Source organism: Chelonia mydas, chromosome 21 (genome assembly GCF_015237465.2).
Source record: "Chelonia mydas isolate rCheMyd1 chromosome 21, rCheMyd1.pri.v2, whole genome shotgun sequence".
In the NCBI taxonomy this organism is placed as follows: domain Eukaryota; kingdom Metazoa; phylum Chordata; order Testudines; family Cheloniidae; genus Chelonia; species Chelonia mydas.
The window spans coordinates 9,732,781-9,755,118 of record NC_051261.2 but is presented as its reverse complement, the minus strand read 5'-3'; the positions used below and the strand labels follow the sequence as shown (position 1 = coordinate 9,755,118).

General features: G+C 44.3%; 2 protein-coding genes across 3 annotated transcripts; both read left to right on the top strand.

Annotated features, from left to right (window-relative positions):
• The first annotated feature begins 1,709 nt into the window (after nt 1-1,709).
• Nucleotides 1,710-3,843, top strand: TSPO2 (translocator protein 2). Its single transcript, XM_037885302.2, has 3 exons — nt 1,710-1,882; nt 2,611-2,749; nt 3,251-3,843. The coding sequence occupies exons 1-3, from the start codon at nt 1,710-1,712 to the stop codon at nt 3,431-3,433; spliced, it is 495 nt and encodes a 164-aa protein (XP_037741230.1). The 3' UTR covers nt 3,434-3,843.
• A 4,977-nt stretch (nt 3,844-8,820) lies between these two features.
• APOBEC2 (apolipoprotein B mRNA editing enzyme catalytic subunit 2) lies at nt 8,821-20,443 on the top strand. Of its 2 annotated transcripts, none has more exons than XR_005223303.2 (3): nt 8,821-11,567; nt 19,099-19,809; nt 20,219-20,443. XR_005223303.2 is itself a non-coding variant. In XM_037885299.2 (3 exons), the coding sequence occupies exons 1-2, from the start codon at nt 11,443-11,445 to the stop codon at nt 19,634-19,636; spliced, it is 663 nt and encodes a 220-aa protein (XP_037741227.1). In that variant the 5' UTR covers nt 8,821-11,442; the 3' UTR covers nt 19,637-19,647; nt 20,219-20,443. The 2 variants fall into 2 exon arrangements, 1 of the variants encoding a protein (XP_037741227.1); XM_037885299.2 differs by having other exon boundaries at nt 19,099-19,647.
• Nucleotides 20,444-22,338: the final 1,895 nt, after the last annotated feature.

Here is a 22,338-nt window from a genome sequence, read left to right as displayed (position 1 = left end):
AAGGCTGCTGTTCCTATAGATTTAGCCTTGTCAGTATCAGCAGATGTGTTTCAAATTAGAATGTTATGACAATGAAGTGTCTGTTTCACCCCTTAGTTACTTCAGCAATCTGTAACAAATTAGCCTAGCATTTCCAGTGTTTGTTTGTTTTGCAAACCTTGGCAGTAACAATTTGCTCTGCTGCAGAGAAACTGAAATGCAGCCTGTGCCCTTATATAATTTTAAATTAGGATCAACTCCTCTTGTTCTGCTCAGTGCAAGGCAGGTTTTCTGGTCCATAAACTGTCTGGTAAAGGTCTTGTTTATTTGCTATGACGCCTGTGTGTATTTGGTCTTTACTGATGCAGACCTTTGCTTGCTGGCTCCGGGTTTTTAAGATGACCTTTTCTTGCATAATATTAATAATGAGTATGGGCTGTCAGCGTTAGTTCTGGATCAAAGTCTGAAACTGAGAAGACTGTTCAGGTCAGTGCTCTTCTCCTGATCTATGTCCCCCGACAAGTGCAAAGTAACAGAATAGATGGATTCCCAGGGACAGTGGTGCTGCAGCTAGGGGTACAAGGGTTGCTGCCACACCCCCTGCCTTGAAGTAGTAATAACAAACACCAAATACATGGTTTCCATCATCAGCACCCCCACTATAGAAATTGTTCCAGCACCCCTGCCCAGGGACGTTTTTTTCCTGAAAGATGTATTCTGAACCTCTTCCCCCACCCCCCCCTTACATTGCCAAAGACAACCACCTTTTTGAAGTCTTTTGTTCAGACTCCCACAGTGATGCTAAGCATGATAGGTATGATCTTTTACTGCCAGGAAGAACATTGCACATGTTCCTGCAAATTAATGAGATTGGGTTTAAAGTTATGAATGGATCCAAAAAGAAAAGGGTTGGTCCACTGAGAGGCTAGACAGGCACATATCAATCTGCCCCTGAGGGTGAGAAGCATGTTGAGGACCGGGGAACACTCAGCCCTGATGCTAGACATTGCCCATAGTCATGTAACGACTGTGTGACTGTCTTTAAAAAAGGAGGGCGTGTGTAATGGCTAGGGCAGGGGATTGAGGCTCGACATTCCTTTGTTCTGTGCCTGGATCTGGAAGGGAATCACTGTATGATCTAGACAAGTCAATAAACCCCTCTGTGCCTCAGTTTACCCCTTTGCGAAATGGGGGGATAATAATCCCTTTCTGCCTTTCAGGAGAGCAAGAAGAATTAAATGTTAGTAAGGCACTTTGAAATATTGTGATGAAAAAACGCTCACTACAGATGCTTATTTAAAATACAGATATATGGTGAGAGATAGCTGAAGAGAGAAGAAAATGAAGGTCCCATGACAAACTGCTTGTTTTTTCCTACTGAGAGCAGCATGCAGCAGAGAGATAATAGCTGCATTGAGAGGTCTAGCAGCATACACGCAGGAGAGTTTGCCCACTCTGTGAGCTGTGGCATTTCGACAAGCACTGAGAAAAGTGTCTTACAGTCCTGTCTTCTAAGGATGGTTTCAATGCAGCCACGTTAGGTAAATAATGAAATTGCAGCAGCCAGTGCAATGACAGGGAGTGGGGATTAGAGTAAAGCAAAGACCTGGAAGGTCTTGGTCAATATGGAAATAACCAATGTCCTTTGTAAATGATGCTCACTTATTGCTTTCCAGTTACAAAAGGCCTGGACCAGCCACCCAAAGTGCAGTTCAATCCAGTAAGGAGGGATGTGGGCTCATGCTTTTGGGTTCTCTGCCTTGCCTCATATTGGGGGATTTCTCGGCTGGTTCTTGACACGAGAGGAAGTGCCTACTTGGTTTGAAAGCCTGAAGAAACCCTCTTGGCGTCCACCCAACAAAATGTTCCCGGTCATGTGGACTACCTTGTACACAGGCATGGGGTGAGGTTCCGTGTACTACTCCTTCTCTGCTTCTGTGGGTCTTTATCTCTAGGGGAGACGTTACTTCACTCTCCTCCATTGCTCATTTTGGAGCTTTCCTTCTCATGGACCAAGTGGGCAGGAAAGGGACGTTTATTTTCAGAGGAGGAACATGACACCCCACTAGGTATTGAGCTGAGTTCATCGCCTCCACCTGGAACTTTTATTTTTGCCGGGGACTTTGTCTACACTGGGTTTATTTTGCACTGAGGATCACGATGACAACTGCAGAACTTTGAGAACCCAGCTAAGATCAGGGTCCCAATGTGCTAGGCGCTGTATACATACACAGAGACATTCCCTGCCAGATGAACTTACTGCCTAAATAGATAAGAAAGATCACGAGTCTGAGGTGATGCCAGGCCACAGATGTAGGTGCACCAAGGCTGCGCTGGTGCAAACCCACTACCGCAAGTCACTTTTGCATCAGTGTGGTATGTCTAGACTAGGGGTTGCATCAGTGTAGCTACATTGGTGCAACCCTGCCCCCCCCACCCTCAAAACCCAGTGTAGACAAGCCATAAGAGCTGCCTTTGGCTAGGGTGGGATCTGCCCTTGGAGCTGTCTTCCAGTAATAAGAATTCTATGGCGCAAAATCCGGTAGAATAGAATAGTGCCTGATCCCACAGCATCGTGGAGAGAAGCCAGGTGGGACAGCAAAATGTTAATTGTGATTTTCCTCTTCACAGCTATGCTTCATACTTGGTGTGGAGCGACTTAGGGGGCTTCAACAGCAAAGCCATCATCCCGCTGGGCCTCTACGGGGCTCAGCTTGCCTTGAACTGGGCTTGGACTCCCCTATTCTTTGGAGCTCATAAGCTAAAACTGGTAACGTGTCTGTGCATATTTGTCTTGTGTTGTCTGTGTCCTGCGCCGCTGGTTTGGAGCCTTTAGGAGGGTCCGCAGCGAGCACCAGGTAGTGCTGTACCCTGTGTCAACTGTAAAGGCATCTTGGCAGAGTCCTGCATCTGCTCACACCGCACTTGATTCTAACCCGTGTTATCAGTCCCTCGCATTCCTGACCCGAAAAGCAGGGCGGTTAGGGAGCCAGTGTTCTGGCTGCTGCATTTTTCTGTTAAGAATTTACGGCGAGAGATAAGCCTCCTTGAGTGTCACACCCTAGTCCAACCAGAGGCAGGGCCATGAACTTCAAGGGGGCCACACTATTCATGGATGGCTTATCAGGCTATAAAATACACTGTCAACAGGAGAGTCCATAACAGCCCTACTCTCGCTGGACTGCCTTCGATAAGAGTTACTCTTACAGTGCATAGGGAGAATACGATCCCAGTGGTCGATGCCTCAATCGTTTCCTTCTCTCTTCTTCAGGCTCTGGTGGACATCCTGTGCCTATACGGCCTGGTGCTTGGCACCATGTACTCTTGGTACCCCATTAACAAGATGGCGACAATGCTGATGGTGCCTTACCTGGCCTGGCTGACCTTGGCTTCTTCTCTCACCTTCTGCATCTGGAGGGACAATCCTGAGGAGGAAAAAGGAAAGAGTGACTAAGACAAAGAGAAGCTGGTAAAATAAAGTCATTCTATGAAACCAATCCATCCTGATGTGGTGGACCAAGAGCTGATAGCCTCGGGGTGGTTAATTTTATTAAGATGGGTACCTGAACATACATATCATTTGCAAAGGGTGCATGGGGAAAATTTTGCACAATGCAATGGGATGTCCCTTTAAGGTTACCATACACCTTTAACCTGAGAACTCCTGCCTCTCTTTTTCTCCAACAATGCTGGGGTTTTGGGGTTACAGCTGTATGGTGGCCTTAAAGGGACGCAAGTTAAATCTCATAGGCCAATTTCTGCTCTGTTATGCCACTGTAAATTCAGAGTCACTCCACTGAAGACAATGGAGTTATTCTGGATTTATATCAGTGCAACTGAGAGCAGAATTTGCTCGCATACATTCAAAAAAATTCTCACCTGTGTGACGAAAAACACCTGAGATGATTAAAACAGGACAATTTTTACAAACCTAATGGCTTTTTGCCATTCCTGCTGTTTAATTTTTGCATAGGACTCAGTTTGGACTTTTTACCATTAGCCATTAACTTCTCACCATCTAGCTCATTACCTGCCTTTCTCTCTGCCGACGAAATGAAAATGGCCAGGTTCATCTTCCGCTTTTAGTCTATTGTGCTTCTTGGTTCTCATGCCCCTGTACAATGCTGCAGTGACTGGAGTACAAATAACTGTACTGAAGGGAAATGTTTATCTGTTCCACTTCCAAAATACCCCTCCCCACAACCCCCCGCCCCCACTCTGCATTCACTGAAATAAAACAACCCCCAAACACGGACTGACATATTTATGTTGCTAATATGCTTTGTAAAACCTTCAAACCAACCCCTCTAAATGTTGTGCCTTAAACTACCAGACAGCAGCTGGGATTTTCAAAGGTGCACAAGGGAGTTAGATGCCTAAATCCCATTGAAATTCAGTGGAAATTGAGCACCTGACTCCTTTAAAATCCCAGGCAGTACCACTTTGGCATTTTCCAGGATAGCGGAAGTGGTGCCTGATTCATGGAACAAATAGGCCCATAAGGACCGCTCATGTGAGAAAGTGCTTGCGGTGTAGCCATTTGGGCATGGACTAGATCCTGGGGTCTAGGACCCTGCGAGGTGGAAGGGGGGAATGAACCACACTGCAATTAAACAGCCCCTTAGCCTAAGCCCTGTGAGCCTGAGTCAGCTGGCACGGGCCAGCCGTGGATGTCTAATTGCAGTGTAGACACACCCTTAGAGCATAGGGTTGCCAGTTTTGGTTGGACGTATTCCTGGAGGTTTCATCACATGACATAATCTTTAACTGAAGATTAATCTTTAATTCCTGGAGAATGCAGGACAATCCTGGAGGGCTGGCAGCCCTATGAGAGGAAGGTCCATTCCAACCTCCCCCATTCTGATCTTTCCTTCTGCTGTCTAGGCATTAGATGTTCCCTGTTTAGAGAGAGGATTTACTATTTTTTTTAAGAAATAAAAACCATGTATGGATCTCTTTAATGGATCTTTTTACAGGCAGCTGATTGTCAGGGTGAAGGGCATTATTTTGGGTAGTGTAGTTTGAACTGCAGATGTAGAGACGTATTTGCTTTTAATAAAACCAAGATTTTTTGTTTGCAAAAAAAAAAAAAAATCCATTGTTTGTGGTTCTGGGTTCGCAAAAGGGCTGGGAAAGGTTCAAGGAACCCTGGCTAGAGCCCATGGCTTTTGCACGGAACTCAGAAGGAAGGGGAAATGGCATTAGGCACTAGTTCTGTGAAAGGCTCCAAGGAACCCACTGAACCTTGTGGAAAAAAGCTCCTCAATGCACAGGTTAGAGCAAACGAAACTGCTCACCCCCTGCTCGAGCTGATATGGTAATCTTGTCTTCCACAGGGAGGGAAAGAGGTGATATGCCAATAGGATGGGGCCAGATGGCTGGCCATGAGAAAGGTTATGGAGGAAGCCACATCTCAAATACAGCAGGGACTCCCTTTTCCTCCCTGGGAGACACTAGGCTGGGTTTCTACGCCTTTAATTTAGTAGGGCCAAAAGTTTCCAAAGGGCCCTCTAATTTTGGGTGCCCATCTTGGGCCTGATTTTCAGAGGTACTGCGTTCCCACGACTCCAACTAAAGTGAGTAGGAGCGGCAGGTGCTTGGCTCCTCTGAAAACTAGGCCCATGGTGAAATGAGCATCTACAAATCAAGGCACCTGAAATCAGTGGCTATTTTTGAAAATTTGGCCCTGTACTTCATTTCCTCACCTTGATCCAACCTTGCCATCAGTCCTTTCCACTGGTGAAAGGTATTACATGACACAGCGGAACTCTGGTGAACACGCTCTATGCTGTTGGGTGAGAGCTCTGCCATCAGCATAATTACTCCACCTCCGTGACAGGCAGAAGCTATATCAGCGAGAGAGCATCTCCCACCGACATAGCACTGGTGTGGACAGCACTTAGGCTACTGGAACTGGTGTCACTCAGCGGGGTGGCGTTTTCACGCCCCTGAGCGACATAAGTTATATCGACATAAGCAGTAGTGTAGATCTGCCCTGTGGAATGAACTCCCATAGGAACTAAGGACTAAGACAAACCCCATCACTTCTCCTCCAAGTGCAAGGTGCACTTCTTTGACCTTGACTTCTCTAAACACAGAGTAACACGTGTTAGTCTCTAAGGTGCCACAAGTACTCCTTTTCTTTTTGTGAATACAGACTAACACGGCTGCTACTCTGAAACGTGTGTGTGTGTGTGTGTATTTTATATATATAAAAAAATTCTCCACCCGTTGCACACGCTTCTTCCCCTCTGGAGAGGACAAAAGAACAAACACACGACAGATGGTAGTCACACTGTTCAATGCCCTGCTGGACGATGCTCACCTACACAGTGATGAGTGCAATATAGAAACCTACATATGCTTGGCCGAACTTTTATTTTATTGTTTTGTAATTTTGACGGGATAATATCAATGTTTATTTCTAAGCATGTTTTTTTCAATTTTTATCATTTTACATTTTCACAGCTGCACAAATGTATGGCTTTTAAGCATTTTTAAAATGTTTATGAATTTCAATTTTCACAGTTGGGGAAATTATTGGGGGAGTCAGAAAATGGTGGGGGGTCAGACAATAATTATTTAATGGCAGTCGACAAGATTCAGAAAGTTAAAGCTTTATAACCATTAAAACACAAATTGTCACCATCATATGTCAAAATGTACAAATATCCTTAAACTAATAAGAGCTCAAGCAGCATTTTTCTTACTCTGTTGATCTGTAAATTTCAATTATTATCAGTGGCAATTTTTTCATTGGTTTGTGTGTGTATGGTGAAATTGGTGTTTACCAATAAAAAATGAATCCTTCCAAGCCTGCAATGGAATAGACATCCCTGGAGACTGAAGTACTCTATGCATCTGTAGAAAGGATCAAATTCTGCTCTCTGCTACGTGGGTGCAACATTCTTTGAAACTACAGGGAGTTGCATCTTCCTAGTTGAGAGCAGAACATGGTCCAACAAGTAAAGCATTGACAATACCAGTGCAAGCTATTTGCCATACATTCATCTATCTATCTATCTAAAGGTTTTTATATAATGCCTAGATAACATGGTGATAGGCACGATATCAAAATGACAATAGATAAGATTAGATTCAAATCTTGGCTTCTCTCCTGAGACAATTAATACCAGTTGTCTGGTGTGGAGCCGAAGAAATGCACTGGGACCAGCTTCTTGCACAAATCTAAAAGGTTTTATAGGGGGAAACGCTCCCCCTTCTTTCCCTCCAATCTCTCTATCTATCCGTACCTTTAGACTATATCTATGACAAGGACCCCTTGGAAATCTTTCCAGTATGAGGCCTGGTCTTGAAGAGGGGAGGAAGACAGGGAGCAGACAGCTGATGGGCCAAGGGGGCTGAGAGAAGGAAAGCTGGCTCTGCACATCACTGTCGGTGGGGGGTATTTATTTATCGAGTAACGGTAGTTACAGCTGGAAAAACAGGAGGAGGATCACTGCCAAACAATGTATCTAGGGAGATGTTTTGTTACTGCCATCAGCTGTCACCTTGGAATAAAGAGCACGTCCCAGCTATGACTAATACAGCCAGTGTCTTATTTCACTCTTGGATCCAGCCAAGGAATGTTTCTCTGGCCTAAGAATACAATGAACTCCCTAGCAAGATTCTTCTTTGCAGCCAGGTCTCTTCTCCTCCATTCCCAGACTCCTGAATCCCCCTTCAAAATGCTGGATAATGTTATGATCAGATTATAAAAACATTTGTAATTATGCAACTAAAATTCTAGCAATTAAATCTCATGCTTCAGGGCAGAAGCTGATCCCTGGCCTGGAGTCAGGAAGGAACTTGTGTGGCATTGCACAACTGGCCAGCTGCATTATGTGTGTGGACTTGGAAGCTGTTTATCTCTAAAACATCAGATGTTGGCCACCGCCAGAGATGGGATACTGGAGTTATGGACCAATGGTCTGATGTGACACATGGCTCCTTTGCTCTCTCACATTTCTTGCAAATATAACGCAAAACCCTTAGCACCTGACTCCTGTTAATGCAAATGGATAACCCTCTGGCTCACTGACAGGTGAATTGACCCTTTGTGAGTATCGCTCTGGAATGGAGGCTTCAGCATTGGTAGATGATGCCCCCTGTGTGCTCACCATAGGATAAGAGCCACGTGCACACATTTTAACCTCAGAAAATAAATGCTCATGATTAGAAGGCTACTGACAAAGGATCTGAATGGGAGAAAGGTCAAAGGGTTTGGGTGTGTTTTATTATATTTTTTCCCCCACATGAGAAATTAATACACGGGGAAAAAAGACAAAGAATTTTGTTTGTCAGATGAATTTAAGGGACTGATCCTGCTCCCATTGAAGTTAATGGCAAAGCTCTAAAAGTCTGAGACAAAACCCACAAAAGCCAAAAGGATCAAACCTCCAGTTGCTATCCAGAACTGGGTGTCACCTTAGTGTCCCCGCTTACAACTGTCCAGCAACCATTCCCTGTCCTGGCCTGTACCTCCTACAGCTCTGCGTGCGTGTCTCCTCCTTGACCTGCAGTGTTCCCTGTTCCTCCAGCCTGTAATGACAGTAACTGCACATCTGCTGGACCCAGGCCCAAGTCTCCCTCTCTTGACTAGCTGAAGGAAAAATAAATTACTGTGCTGAGCATGACATTACTATGTGCAGTCACTAGGCACGCACGTATACACACACGCTTTTGGGGAGCTATCCATTGGTCAAAAAGCCTGGACCAGACCGATGGATGCTTTTCCCCCTACAGTTCTAAAGCAAATGTCAGACTGACAGCATCTCTCTGGCATTCCTTTACATATCTGGCCCAAGCACAGACTGGTGGGGGTTGTGACTACTTAGCACGCTGCCCTAGATGGAACTGCGCAGCAGCTGGGGAAAGGCTGGATGGAACCAGAATCCCAGCAGCACATTCCGGAGATTAGATGAGAGCTCGCATTGATCTTTGCAGTTTGGCTGGGCCAGTGAAAGCTAAAGACTGCAAGAGTAGTGGCACCATGATTAATCTAGCTGTTGAGATCTCCCAGAAATAGAGGCAGTGGGCTGGGGGATACAAGAGAGGACAGGAGTTTTTGTTTAGAGGGTGGGAGGAGAAAAGGAAAGAGCAGTCACTCATCAGCTGAGGATTCCCATCCCCAAAATCTCTCCCCAAAATGTCAAAGGTGAGAATGACTGGACAAGGGATCTGGAATTTGAACATAGTTACCAGTCAAGAGGAAAAACAATACTCTACCCTCTAGCCAAGGAAAGTATTCCAAGCTTTAAAAAAAGCATAGGAAAAATTATATATATCCCATGGACAGACTGTCTCAGAACTTCTCAAATCCCTTAGTGTCGTGTTGTCACAATACAATCCACCCCAGAAGTGTCAGTCATCAAATAAACAACTACCACTCACCAAGTTTCAGCAAACAGTGTTGGTGCAATGCAGGGTGGTTGCTGTTCTCTGCCCCAGAAGTAGCTGCATTTCAGTGGTGCAGCCTGTGGGGAGTTGGGAAGACCCCTGGGATTCTTTGAGATGCTATAGAAAGGAAAGATCATTGTTAGTAAAGGGACAAAAACTGAACAATGTGCAATAAGAAAAAATAACTGAACAAGTGTGAATGGTCCAAATCCGTCATGATGTGGGGCATCATAAAATTACAGAGGCACTGAATGCAACACCGTGGTTAAAGTTGAATTAAGATTACACTGAAAGCAGAAATTCAGCCTCTTTGATATGTATGCAGAATGCAGTGTATCCTCCCCAAACTTACAGCACTTACTCCTTGAATACAGAGCTAATATTTAATAGCTTGGTTGGCTGAACCTCTGTCATTATGGGTTTGACCTTTAGCACAGCAGTCAAGATGCTGGAGGTTTGATTTCCAACTGGCTCTGGAGGAGTAAAATGTGAATTCACAGCAGCTTCATGCTTCTTATTTATTTTCAACCTAGAGGCATGTCAGGAACTATTTTCAAAGATTAATCTGTATTCAAGCTCGATTAAGTGAGAAGCACCTGGAATTTGCATCAATTTCCCCTTTAAATTCAGAATGAGATTTTTTTGTGAAATTTGGAAACATTTCACGCCATCCTCAACAGAAAAAAACAAACCTTACTAGAGGTTACAAGAAACCCAAAGAAGCCCTGGGTTCCCCACTTTTGCAGAGCAATACAGACATCCCAAACTTGTATCAATAAAAACTTTATAGACCCCCTAATGCTATTCTACGTGGTCTTTTTAGGATAGCTGGATTCCATGCTAACCTGGTTCAGGCAAAATACAGTAAACACCAGCTCAGAACTTCTCCTGAACAATCCCATACTCTACCTCCCACATACTGCACATGTCAGTCCTAGACCCCACTTCCCAATCCCACTGCTGCTTACTCCTGATCTATTACAGTACAACCTCCTGGCCCCACACACAAACTCCAACCTGATCCTCAACCCCACCATAGGCTCCCACTTCCAGTCTCTAGACTGCCTTCCACCCGATGCAATTACTGATCCGGTGTTCGCAAAGGTGGTGTAAACAAACCAAGGAATAACTGAGAAGTCTTTTAATTATTTATAATTTGTTTGCAGTGCGATTTCCACGCATCCAAGAAGGAATGGTCTCTGCCCCAAGCAGCTTACAGTCTAAGGAGAGAGAAATGTAGGGAACAAGGAACAGATCCTGAGCTGGTGTAAACTGGCCCAGCCCTACACCCCAAATATTTCCTCTGTGTAACTGTACACGGCTGACTTTAATACTTGACTTGAAATTCTGGACCCTTTGACATCAGTGGGGATTGTGCCATTGGCTTTGATGGGACTAGGATTTCGCCCCTGTTGGATCCCCGTCTTTCAGTGCCCGCTCCACAAAAGCACGGTTTGCAGAGGGTGTAATTTTCAGACTCTTAGGAGGGCTCCAGCTGTAATGTCTGCAGGGGGCCACATTGAAGTGTGGCTCAGCCCCATCCATTATCCAGGGTGATCTTTACATAAAACAAATCAGGGACTCTTCCTGCTCCTTCCCGCCCACTGTAGAAGTGGTTCCTCAAGGGCAGGATGATAGAATGCTGGCAACTCAGGGCAGGAGGGAAAGAGGCCAGTCCTGCAGCCTGCCAGTTTTCTGTCCTGCCTGTGGATAAATAGGTGACTTCTGCTTCCTGGGTTTTCCATCCATGCCCTAACCCGCCCATGGTGAATTCGTCACTTTGTTTTAAATGCAAAAGGGGAGCGAGGGAGATTGATAAAAGGCCTGCACAAAAGCGAGGGCGGGTGATGATATCTGAGAGTTGTCAAATCATTCTGTCACCCCATCCAGTCACTGTCACTGCAGCGTTGTTCCATATTTAGCTCCCAACAACTGCGTCTAGGACTGGAACTCCCAACTCCCTTTCCCACCCCACCCCCCCATCTCTGCTCCCTGCACTGGTCTCGAAAAATTGCTCCCTCTTTTTCCTTGTGGTCTGAACCCAGTGCACCAGCACCCGAGAGGATGGCTGAAAACCAGGAGAAGCCCAGCGACACTCATAATGGTGAGGAGCAGCCTGAAAATGCAGAGAAGCCTGAGGAGAAGAAGAAGGAGCTGGAGAAACTGCCGCCCTTTGAAATCGTGAGAGGGTAAGAGAGCTCAGTGCACAGAGTTTAGTTTTAAAGCGGCAGTGAGTAAAGAAAGCCAGGATGACTCATTTCCACTTAGCTTCTCACACAGTCTGTCCAGGGTGAGGTCTCTGCTTGAAGTTTTAATGTTGGTTAAATAAGGATGAAATCTGGGGCCAGTACAAGTCTGGAAAGGGATTTTTTGAACTTTTCTTTATATTGTGCAGGTTGCAATTCTTCCTACAGCTGAACCTGTGGCTAGGGTAAAGTTGCTTGGTGAAGAGAGTTTCACTGCCTAAGTGTAGGGTGGATTCTGATCAGCGTGTAACTCACTGGATACATTTATGGGCCTGATTCTACCAATTCTCTCTTGCCAATGCTGACAAGTCACTTAACATGCAAGTAGTCCCACTGGTTTCAGTGGGATCACTAGTCAAGTAAGGTACTACTCGGTGTAAGCGTGGAAGAATTGGGCCCTTGAAGAATACTGAAATATTGATTTCTTAAAGGGGTCTTGTTTGCAAGTTCCTCTGTTGCTGGGTTAGGAAAAATACCGGCCCCAGAGCTAATGGGGTGGGTGGAGAGGGGCAAGCAAAGGAGACTGTTGACTTTAGTGGAGTCGCACGGCTGTTACAGAGGTGCTGGATTGCCCTTCTTGGGGACTATCCTCTGTCCATTAGTATCCACAGGAGTGGTAGATTCTGGACAAGAGTGGTGAAAGCTTCCCCAACACCCACCCTCCCCAAAAAATCTTCAAAGGGCTCCAAATTATTGTCAGAAAGGCCAAAATACGTACAAAGTTATCCAGCGTTAAGCAGTGGAACAGCCACAGATTGGAGAGCCTTCATCCTTTATATGAATTATAAATCTCAGCAAAATACAGGCACGGCTGCCAAATTTTACTTTTTAAACTCTTAAAATCTACGATTTCCCACGGGTCTAATGAGCCCCATGACTCCTGGAAGGTTGTTTGTTTTTTAAATAGGGACCCAGAATACCCACTTGCTCCCCCAATAATGGGACTCTAGAATCAGCCCTGAAAAATACCCACTGCTGTGTTCTGCCCGCGCTATGGATCATACGGGCTAGATTTTCAAATGAGGGGTCAGATTTTCTCGGGCTCAGCACCCATCCCTGGGGCCAGACTGTCGAAAGAGCCCCACTCACATTTAGCTACCAGATCATCAGTCAGTTTTCAAAAGTACTCAGCACTGCACTTAATTTGTAATGAAAGAAGTGCCGGGGCTCAAGCCATTTCTTTATATTCATAACTGATGCCGCAAAGCCCAGAGGTAGCATGATTATGAACCGCCAAGCTCAGCCCTGGCACAAATTAAGCACTGATTCAGCAGCTCCCACTGTGACACTGAGGGCCAGATTTTCCAAACAGCTCAGCATGTTGGACATGGGGGTCTTTTAGACATCTGGCCACTTATTTAGGAGTCTAAATGGGTGATGAGCTCTATGGGAAATCTGGTTCACGTTCTGAGTGTTGAGCCCTTCTGAAAAATCACAGCCTACAAGAGGATCCTTATAAGATCCCAATACAATAAAGCATACAGCTAATACAAGCACGGAATGATGATTAATCAATGGACAAATGATTATACATTAATAACATATGAGAGAAAAGCGTGGCTAGGAAAATCTGTCTGTCTAACCTACCATCCCTAAGCATTTCTAATATGCCTGGCACTGTACTATCTAGATGCAACCATACATAATTTAAAGCGTGGCTTAACCAGAAAAGTGCCATTATAAAAATGTTATGGTCTAGCTCTGTATTTATTCTCTCCCAAGGTTGCCAAGCCTACGTGCTCAATTAATAAACCAAAATGTGATTATTTTCCAGCAGCCTTTAACACAGACTTCAATCCGGGAACTGAAAATCCAACTGGGGCCTTTCTGCCCTGTTATATCATCACTAATAAGAAAGATTCTACCATCAGAACTCAGCTGTCAATTCTGATGATGATGCATAAGGCAGGATATACTCTGGCTCTCTCCCCCTTCTCTGTGTTGCCTCCACAAAGGGCTAAAGTGAGTGAAAGCTTTTGGTCCAAAAAATCAGCAGATGTGATTCAAAGATACACAACGAGCAAACATGTTGAGTAACAAGATGCCATTTTGACTTGTCACTTTGCTGACTATAATGGATATTCTGATATAAATAATTACATTAAATTGCTCCGTCTCTAAATTCTAATACTTGTTTTTCTCTCTGGATTTCACCTGAGAATAATTTTGTTTTCTGGTCTCACAATCTCTTTTAAAAGTCTTCTGTCATTTTTGATGGTTTAAAAATAGCAGGCCACATTCGGGACCCGATTCTCCACCATCTTGCCCTTGGGTAAGATTTTTAAGTCAATACCATTGTATTCAATGAAAGCAGAGTTGGGCCAATGCAAAGTGCTTCTGAAAATCCTACCAAGTGTCATGATATTCACCAGTATAAGGTGAATGCTGAGTGGGCGTACAATGCTACCATTCCACTTTACACCCATTTTGCACTAGTGAACTTACTGCACATGGTGTGTGACAAGGCAGAATCTGGCCCTGTGGCCTCAAAGGTACTTTTTTATTTCTGTGACATTGCATGGCTGTTACATAGGCCCAGTCAGAGGTGCTGGATTTAGGATTGCCAACTCTGACTGAAGATTCCAGGAGATTTTTTTCCCCCCAACATGACAATGTCATTTTCTTAAACTATCCTATTAAAATCTCCTGGATTGCTTCCAATAGTCACTGGGAGATGGATGCCGATTCCGGGAGACTCCAGGCCAGTCCTGCAGGGTTGGCAACCCTTGCTGGATTGCCCTTCTTCGGGGACTATCCTCTGTCCATTACTATCCACAGGAGGGGTAAACTTTGGACAAGAATGGAGAAAGTTTCCCCAACACCCCCCCACCAGTGGGTCTCATCTCTGTTCTGGAGACCAGCTCTCAGGGTGAGATCATGAGACCAAAGGTCCTTTACTCCTTGGCCTCTGTACTGAGACTGACAACAAATGGAACAATTGGTGCCAGCTGTTATGGTGGCTTTTATGATGTGGACGGGAAACTGTGCGTCCACTAGGAACTGAGCTCAGACCATAAAACCCAAGGTATTTATGCCTTACTAATCACTGTGCTATTTGAGGATTGCTCCCAAAGATCTACCTTTTGCTGTCCGACGAGGTCCAGCAGGAGATATGGCTACCTGGGATTATTATTGATGTGCTGGTCTCCTAAGGGTGAGAAGTGGGAAAGCAAAGGAAGAAAACAGGGAGATCACAGAGGACTCTCAAGAAGAAACTGAAAAATCCAGCAAACTTACCCTAATGTTTAAGATATTGTATTTGGAAGTCCTGGGACTGCAGATGGGAATCTCTTTCTTTGTGCCTTTGTTGGATGTGATCCCAGTTTGGATTTTCTAGTTATTTATAAAATTTCAGCAGAGAGCGCCAGTTATCTGGCTAATGAGAGAATTTACAACTCCAAATGCCCCAGCATGTGTGCTCAATTACACTGTGTACAGTTCAAGCATGTCAATTGTCAACCTTGGATTAGGGACATTTTATGACCCTTGCCAAGTGCTTGATGCTGCTGCCCTACAGCCCCAAGAAGTCTGTGCTTTGCAAATGGGGCTGGCAACCTGATTCGCTCTTTACACTTAAGAACATTAAAATCCTTTTCTCAATGTTACAGCGAGATTCAGCTGGCTGTAACAACTTCATGGGATTCAAACTGATACATTAATTTACACTACATTCCTCTGGGGAGAAAATGAGAATCCCTAGCACAGACAGGCAGTGGCAAATCCTTCCCCTTTTCCTTGGTTGTGGTAGGCTCCAGTCATGACAGAGCAGGATGGGTCCAGTAGAGAATCCTTGTGCCATTGTCATCAATGAGCCCCACACAGTTTTGTTACTGAATGGCTGCTACAGAGCCAGTGAAGGAAGCATGAAACATTGCTTTTGTGTAGGCCCTATATAACCAGAGACCATAGCTCCTGGGTTCTATTGGTTGGTTCGGCATAACATTTATACAACACCTTTCATTCAAAAATGGATACGTAGGATCATCCTCATTTTACACACGGAGAAACTGATGCCTAGACAGGTTTAATAACTTGTTCCTTGTCACACAGCAACTTAATATCAGGCTAGAACTAGAACCCAAGTCTCCTGAGAACCAGCCACTTCTTTACCATTCGGCCCCTTTACTTAGCTACTTCAGAGATGTATTGTGAGGCTTAACAAATTGTTTGTAGAGTGCTGTAACCTCCTCAGGTGAATGATGCTATAGAAATGCAAAGTATCATAATTACCTACTATTATACATGTCTGAAATGCTCAAAGGTCAGACCATGCACTGGCAGAGGTCCAAAGTGTGTGCAATCTTATGGTACATGTGGTTTTCTCTTTTCCTGCTGAATCACTTGCTAATAGATATCACAGCCATAGAGTCAGAGACAACTCGTACAGTTTTTGATTGCTGAGAACAGGGACTACAAGTCCTGTGACAAGGATTTAAGTTCTCCCACTACAGTGTTTAGATGACATATTTGTGCTGGAATATTCACACTGCTCTGACTGAGATGGGTTTAAGCCAATCCCTTTTCAAGAATTAGTACTCTCCGCACCCATAATGAGCAAGGGTTTCGATTTCCAAGATTTCAGCCAGCCATGAACAATCTTAGATAGTCTCTCGAGGTTTGTTTACAGGCTTCTTTACTGGAAATAAAGTGATCTAGTGTATATTCCACATTGCTAGGAAAACAGATTTGGTTTAACATCCCAGGTAATCCCAGCCAGTCTAGTACATGATAGGGAAGAAATTTTATGTAAGGTCTGGTTGGAGGGCCCAATTTAATGCACTCTGAAGTCAATAGGAGTCTTTGTATTGACTTTAAGAGCTTTTGGATCTGGCCCTCACAGATTAAATGACTCATTAAAAGATAAAGAGACATTCACCCCTGCTGTAACTTCACTGAAGTCAACAGAATTATATCAGGGATGAATTTGTATGTAACTATTATATCTGTTAAATTTTTAAATAAATATATGTTAATTTCTTGTAAAATAATGTCTTGTGGCTTTGCAAACCTTTGAAACAAGGGGAGGATGGCGTGTGCTGGGTGGAACCTTTTGATTTTTAAAAGGAGTCACTAATTATCTCAGAGGTAAAGTCATGAAGTTTGCTATTACCAAACAAATGTAAATTTTTTAGACTCAAGGAATGAGAGAGTAGGACTTTCACCCAGTCCATGTGAGGGAAGCACTATGGTCTGATCCTGCTCCTAATGAAATCAGTGGGAGTTTTGCAGTTCACTTACAAAGGAACAGGGTTAGGCTTTTAATGAGGTACCTTTAAATCTTCGTAGGGGGAAAGAAGGAGAAAGTATTGTCAAGAGTAGGAATTTTGAAGGTCACTTTGCTTGGTCTGTTGGGGCTTGCTTAGATTAGGGAAATTTGCAATGATATGTATTAGTGAAAACTCCTAATGCAGACGCATTGCACGAGGGCACAACGGAACTTACATTTGGGCAGCGTATCTACATTAGATGTCTGAACTGGTATAACCGCATCAATGCAAATTTCCCTCGTCTAGACAAGCCCTTGATCCTTTTGGCCCTTTCTTTTTGATTACAGACGAAAATAGGCAATGAAGGCATAATTCAAAGTCTACTGAAGTCAGCAGAAGCCTTTCCATTGACTCCAAGGGGCACTGGACCCAAATGTTCTTCCTTTTTATTCATATTTTGAATGAAAATATATTCAGCGGTTTTCAATACTAGAATCAAATCTCTGCCTGTTCTACATTTTCCAGTTTGTGCTTGGCCTCGTATTATTTGGCAGTACTATATTTATAATCCTCTATGACTGCCCTGTCACCAAAGCATCTTCCACAAAGGAGGAATTGTTTGCTCCTCAGTCAAAATGGAGAGGCCTTGTCTACCTTACTATTTTTCTTCACACTGACGCAGTACCACCAGCAATTGCAACAGACACCTCATTGGCAACCACCACCATTTTAACCACTGTGTTGCGCAGACTGGCTCTGAGGAGGATTAGAGAACACAGTGCCCTAATCCCCTGCAGCCGGTATACAGCAGAGTTTGCACTGTGGCTAGCACCCATGGAGCAGCACCGTTGGGAAATGTGAAACAGAGTATTTGAACTGCAGTCCTAGAACTTTAAGTTACATTATAAAATATTCAGGGTTTGGGCTGTCATTTGACTAGGTGTATGTAAGCCCTTAGCAAAATGGGGTCCCAATCAGGACATCATGCTCACATCTTGAATGTCATCCCTCCCCTCTTAAATGGGAAGTGTCAGAGGTACCAGGGCTACAGCATTTTAGGGAACTAAATATAACTCCCCTAAACAATTCCAGAGAACATCCTGTTCTGGAAAACGACCACAAGCAAATTCATCTCAGCGGTGACAAATCACTGAGATTAAATTTATTTGGAAACCGGGGGAGGAACAGTTCACAATGACTTCAGGGGGATATACACCTATTTATACCAGGGCTAGATTTAGTCTCCTATATCCACATTCAACAAAACCACAGCACAGTTGATGTTAGAGGACCAGAACTAGAACAGCAGGCTAACCGCCAGGACTGAAGTACTCTTGCATCAGTGTGTGCAGAAGCTTGTCATTTATATGCTAATACTAGCCAGTCATCTGCCTCTGTTCAGAAGAAAGTCAGTCTAGATGGAGAAGAGTTGACAGACCAGAGTTCTGGACTCTAAGGGTACTGTAGGCTACCATTAAAGGGCACTGGCAGAGCTGTGGAGGGACTTCACATTGGAATGGCAGGTGTGCAGCTCAGATCTGAAGTGCTCTAGCAGACCTGTACCCCAGGGAAGTCATTTTCCTGCTTCCTGCAGCAATAAAAAAAAGAGACATTCAAATAATACACCAAAGTAGCTTCAAGAAAGTCACTCCTTGTGCTGACTGGTCTTGAAATACTCTAATAGAGAATATACTGAGATTCGCAGGGTCCATTGGATGCGTCACACACAACCCAAAGAAGCCAGGCAGAGACAACATGGGACGAGGAGCCACAACCCCAAGGTTCTATTTCTATCTACGTACTTATATGGCCTTGATGACTATAGACTGTCTGAGCACCTCACAACAATTAATTTTTCATCCTTACAGCACCCAGGTGAGGCAGGAGATATAGCCCCTAGTTTGCAGGTGAAGAAACAAGGCACAGGGTAGATTAAGTGAGTTGCCCAAGACCACACAGGAAGTCTGTGGCTGAGCTGAGGAACTGAACCCAAGACTTCCGAGTTCCTGTCCAGTGCCCTAATTCTTCATTCCAGTTCTGCTACTGAATGGTTGGGAGCCTTGCGGAAAACAAGTCAAAGAACTTGTGACTTGTCCATCTGTAAAACATGGTACTTCTATTTCCACTCTGAGAGCGGCAGGGCGGGCGGGCGGCTTGACTAACATTTGTCGAGAGCTTTGGTTGAGAGTTGCTGTTTAAAGGCTTTGTGTTATTACAGGGTATGTTCTAACACTGAGGCATTTCTCTTGCTCTCCCCCTCTCCATAGGGAGCGCTTCCCCGCCTTCTTTTTCAAATTCCAGTTCAGGAACGTAGAATACAGCTCAGGCAGGAACAAGACCTTCCTATGTTACGTTGTGGAGATCCAAGGCAAAGAGCCGGGGAGCTTTCAGGGGTATCTGGAGGATGAGCATGCAGCAGCCCATGCCGAAGATGCTTTCTTCAACAACATCTTGCCCACATGCGATCCCAACCTGCGCTACAACGTCACCTGGTATGTCTCCTCCAGCCCCTGCGTGCCCTGTGCTGACCGGATAGCCCAGGTACTGCAGAAGAACAAGAACCTACGCCTCTCCATCCTGGTAAGCCGCCTCTTCATGTGGGAGGAGCCGGAGATGCAGGCTGCCCTGAAGAAGCTGAAGGCATCTGGATGCAAATTGAAGATTATGAAGCCTCAAGACTTTGAGTATATCTGGCAGAACTTTGCAGAGCAGGAAGAAGGAGAGGCAAAGGCCTTCGAGCCCTGGGAGGACATCCAAGAGAACTTCCTGTATTACGAAGAGAAGTTATCAGAGGTTCTGCACTGACACCCATGACCGTGAGGATTTCAGTTTGCTCATTTAGCTTCTTGCTTTAATGGCAGACAGACTCGTGTCACATCTTAAGGCAGAAAGAGGCTTTTCAGGGTACTGTCACTGCCATCTGTGACTCCAGCTTCCCCTCGGTCTGACAGTACATGAGCATCATGAACTTCGCCTAGGTAGTACCTTACCCACTGCAGCTAGCAATCCATTAGTGTGATCGTCCCCACTATAGGGCATGTAGAGGCATACTGAGCTCTCCCCCTCGCAGGGACTTGTCAGTATCTCTTGGAATTTCACCCCTCCACCCCAAATCACTTTTCATTAGGAAACAAAGGGGAGGGTCATTAGATATAGCAAGAACATACCACTCTTTTCTAGGTGGGTGATGTTTGCACATCTAATGGAACTGGAAAGAGGAAGAGTGGTTCTAGTCCCCTAGAAAAATATCAGAGGAGGGCACTATTATAGTATGTCATCCCTTCCACCACACACAAAGCTTGAAGAGTGCATAACTAATTTTGAGCAACAAAGCCCTGAAACGTCGGAAGCTGGTAACGTGTGTGTCTCTCTCTCTCATCTCTCCAGGGCCAGCTTGTAAGAGATCTGTCACCCAGTGGAGAGACAGGCATGACAGACTTGGACATCTGGGACACGCCTTCAGATTTTCAGAGCTGCTTTGAATCAGGCAGAATGCAACAAAAACCTTTAGCAGACATGGCCCTGATGGACTCGGACTACATTTACCATGTAGCATTTAGGCATTTTGTTTTTTATTTTTAAAATAAACTTGCACTGTCTTTGTTAGCAGGACAGGAGAAGGCTATGTGCTGTGCTTAACAATATGAATGCAGTGGACTTCAGTGGATTGGCAGGAGAGACAGCAGGGGCAGCTTTAGCATAACCCCCCCCCCGCCCTTTAGATCAAAGCTGCAAGTTCGATAAATGTATTGAGCAAGCGTATGTCTTATAAATGCCAAGGACCTTTTTCAAAGACAAACACATAAGTCTATTGAAAACAAAATTATTCATTTTCCACCATGTATAGATAATCCAAAGCTCACTGTGGGGGTTCTAGACTGTTACAGGCAATATGCTGGAGTCTTCTGGTGATATTCTGAATGCCTCAAGTATTTATCTTCTCCCCTTGGCCTATGAGATGCTCATGCTACAAAACTGGGAAGGGCAAAGGAGTTAAATAAATTGGTAGCCCCTGCAGAAACTCACAGCAGCCATGATTCCACCCCCATCCCCTTCTCCATACAGGGGCTACTACATTTAATCTGATGGGGAAGAACCATGGCCTTACAACCCACCCATGAAATGTTTCACACTTGAAAAAGTACAGTGCAATAGGAAGAAAGAATTCCCGGGTACAAAGAAATTTCAAGAGCCAGCATGAGTGTGCGTGGAACAGAGAAAAATGTGGGCATGTGACTTCCTAGTTAAAGTCTACACAGAATGGGTGGAAAGCTCATAGGGACGCTGGTCAGCCAAGATGCTGAATCAGATGGGGTTCATACTTCCAGCTAAATTTCTGACTTACCGTGGTTTTTGTATCACCAGCACCAAGCAATATCAAAAGGGACAGCAGACCATAGGAGGGTAAGAGAGGTGGAAAAGACAAGTATGGCCAACAGTTTTACATGTTAGTGTCCCACGGGCACCAAACCCTAGCCAAAGCCTTCAATACGAAGGACATGAATAGTGATAAGAAACCAGCAGTGTGCAGAGCAGACAAAAATAGTTGCTAATGATTTACTGTTTGTGTTTGTTACCAGATTTAGACAAAATATAAATGAGATACAAAAAACCTAAATCCATGCACATATTTTTGGTACATATTTATGCTTGTTTACAGATCTAATATTCCAAGCTTCTATTTGTCAAACTCAATCCTTTAAAGTTATTTCTGTGTTTGGCTACAGCAATTCTATACCCAAAACAACTCTACAAGGGACAAAAGGGCAGTCAACAAATCATGTGGGCTTTGTTTTTTAAGGTGTTACAAATACAGGCAAGAGTGGAAGGACAGAATCACCCAGTTGCGACCCCCGAGCCAATTAAAGAGTGATATTCATGATCTGCAAAGATTCAATCATTTTCAACTGAAAAGGAGGAGAGTAACATTTTTAAAGATTAGAGAAGGGGATTTGCAGAGCTCCATCAATTACGTAAAGAATCCCACAAAACACAAGCTGTTAGTAGCTTCTGAACAGAGAAGGGTTTCCACATATTACATGGATAAAAAGAAGATCTCTATTAGGGATTCTACTTTATGCTAGAATTCCTACTCCGGCACTCAGTTACTATAGTAATGGGCATCCTAAAAATAAATCAATTAGGATCAGAAGTAAAACACATACAAGTACTAAGAGTATATGGTAGAGCACTTCAGTATAAGGTTCTAAAATCAGCAGAATTATAACCTTTGAACCAAATGCTGCAGAAAGAGACCTGATAAGTTATTGTAAGGATGGGGGGGAATGATGTTCCAGCTGAAGTTTACTGACCATGACAAAGTAATGGACTACCTTTTGCTGGCCTGCTAGATTCAATATGCTATTAATGCTTTGTTCATTGCTGTTTAGCAATGCCAGATGTGGAAACAGAATGGCACTTAGACCCCACAATGACTAGCAGTCTATAAATACCTTAGATGAAAAATAAAGATGAAAACCTATACATGCATTTAATACTAAGCCCAC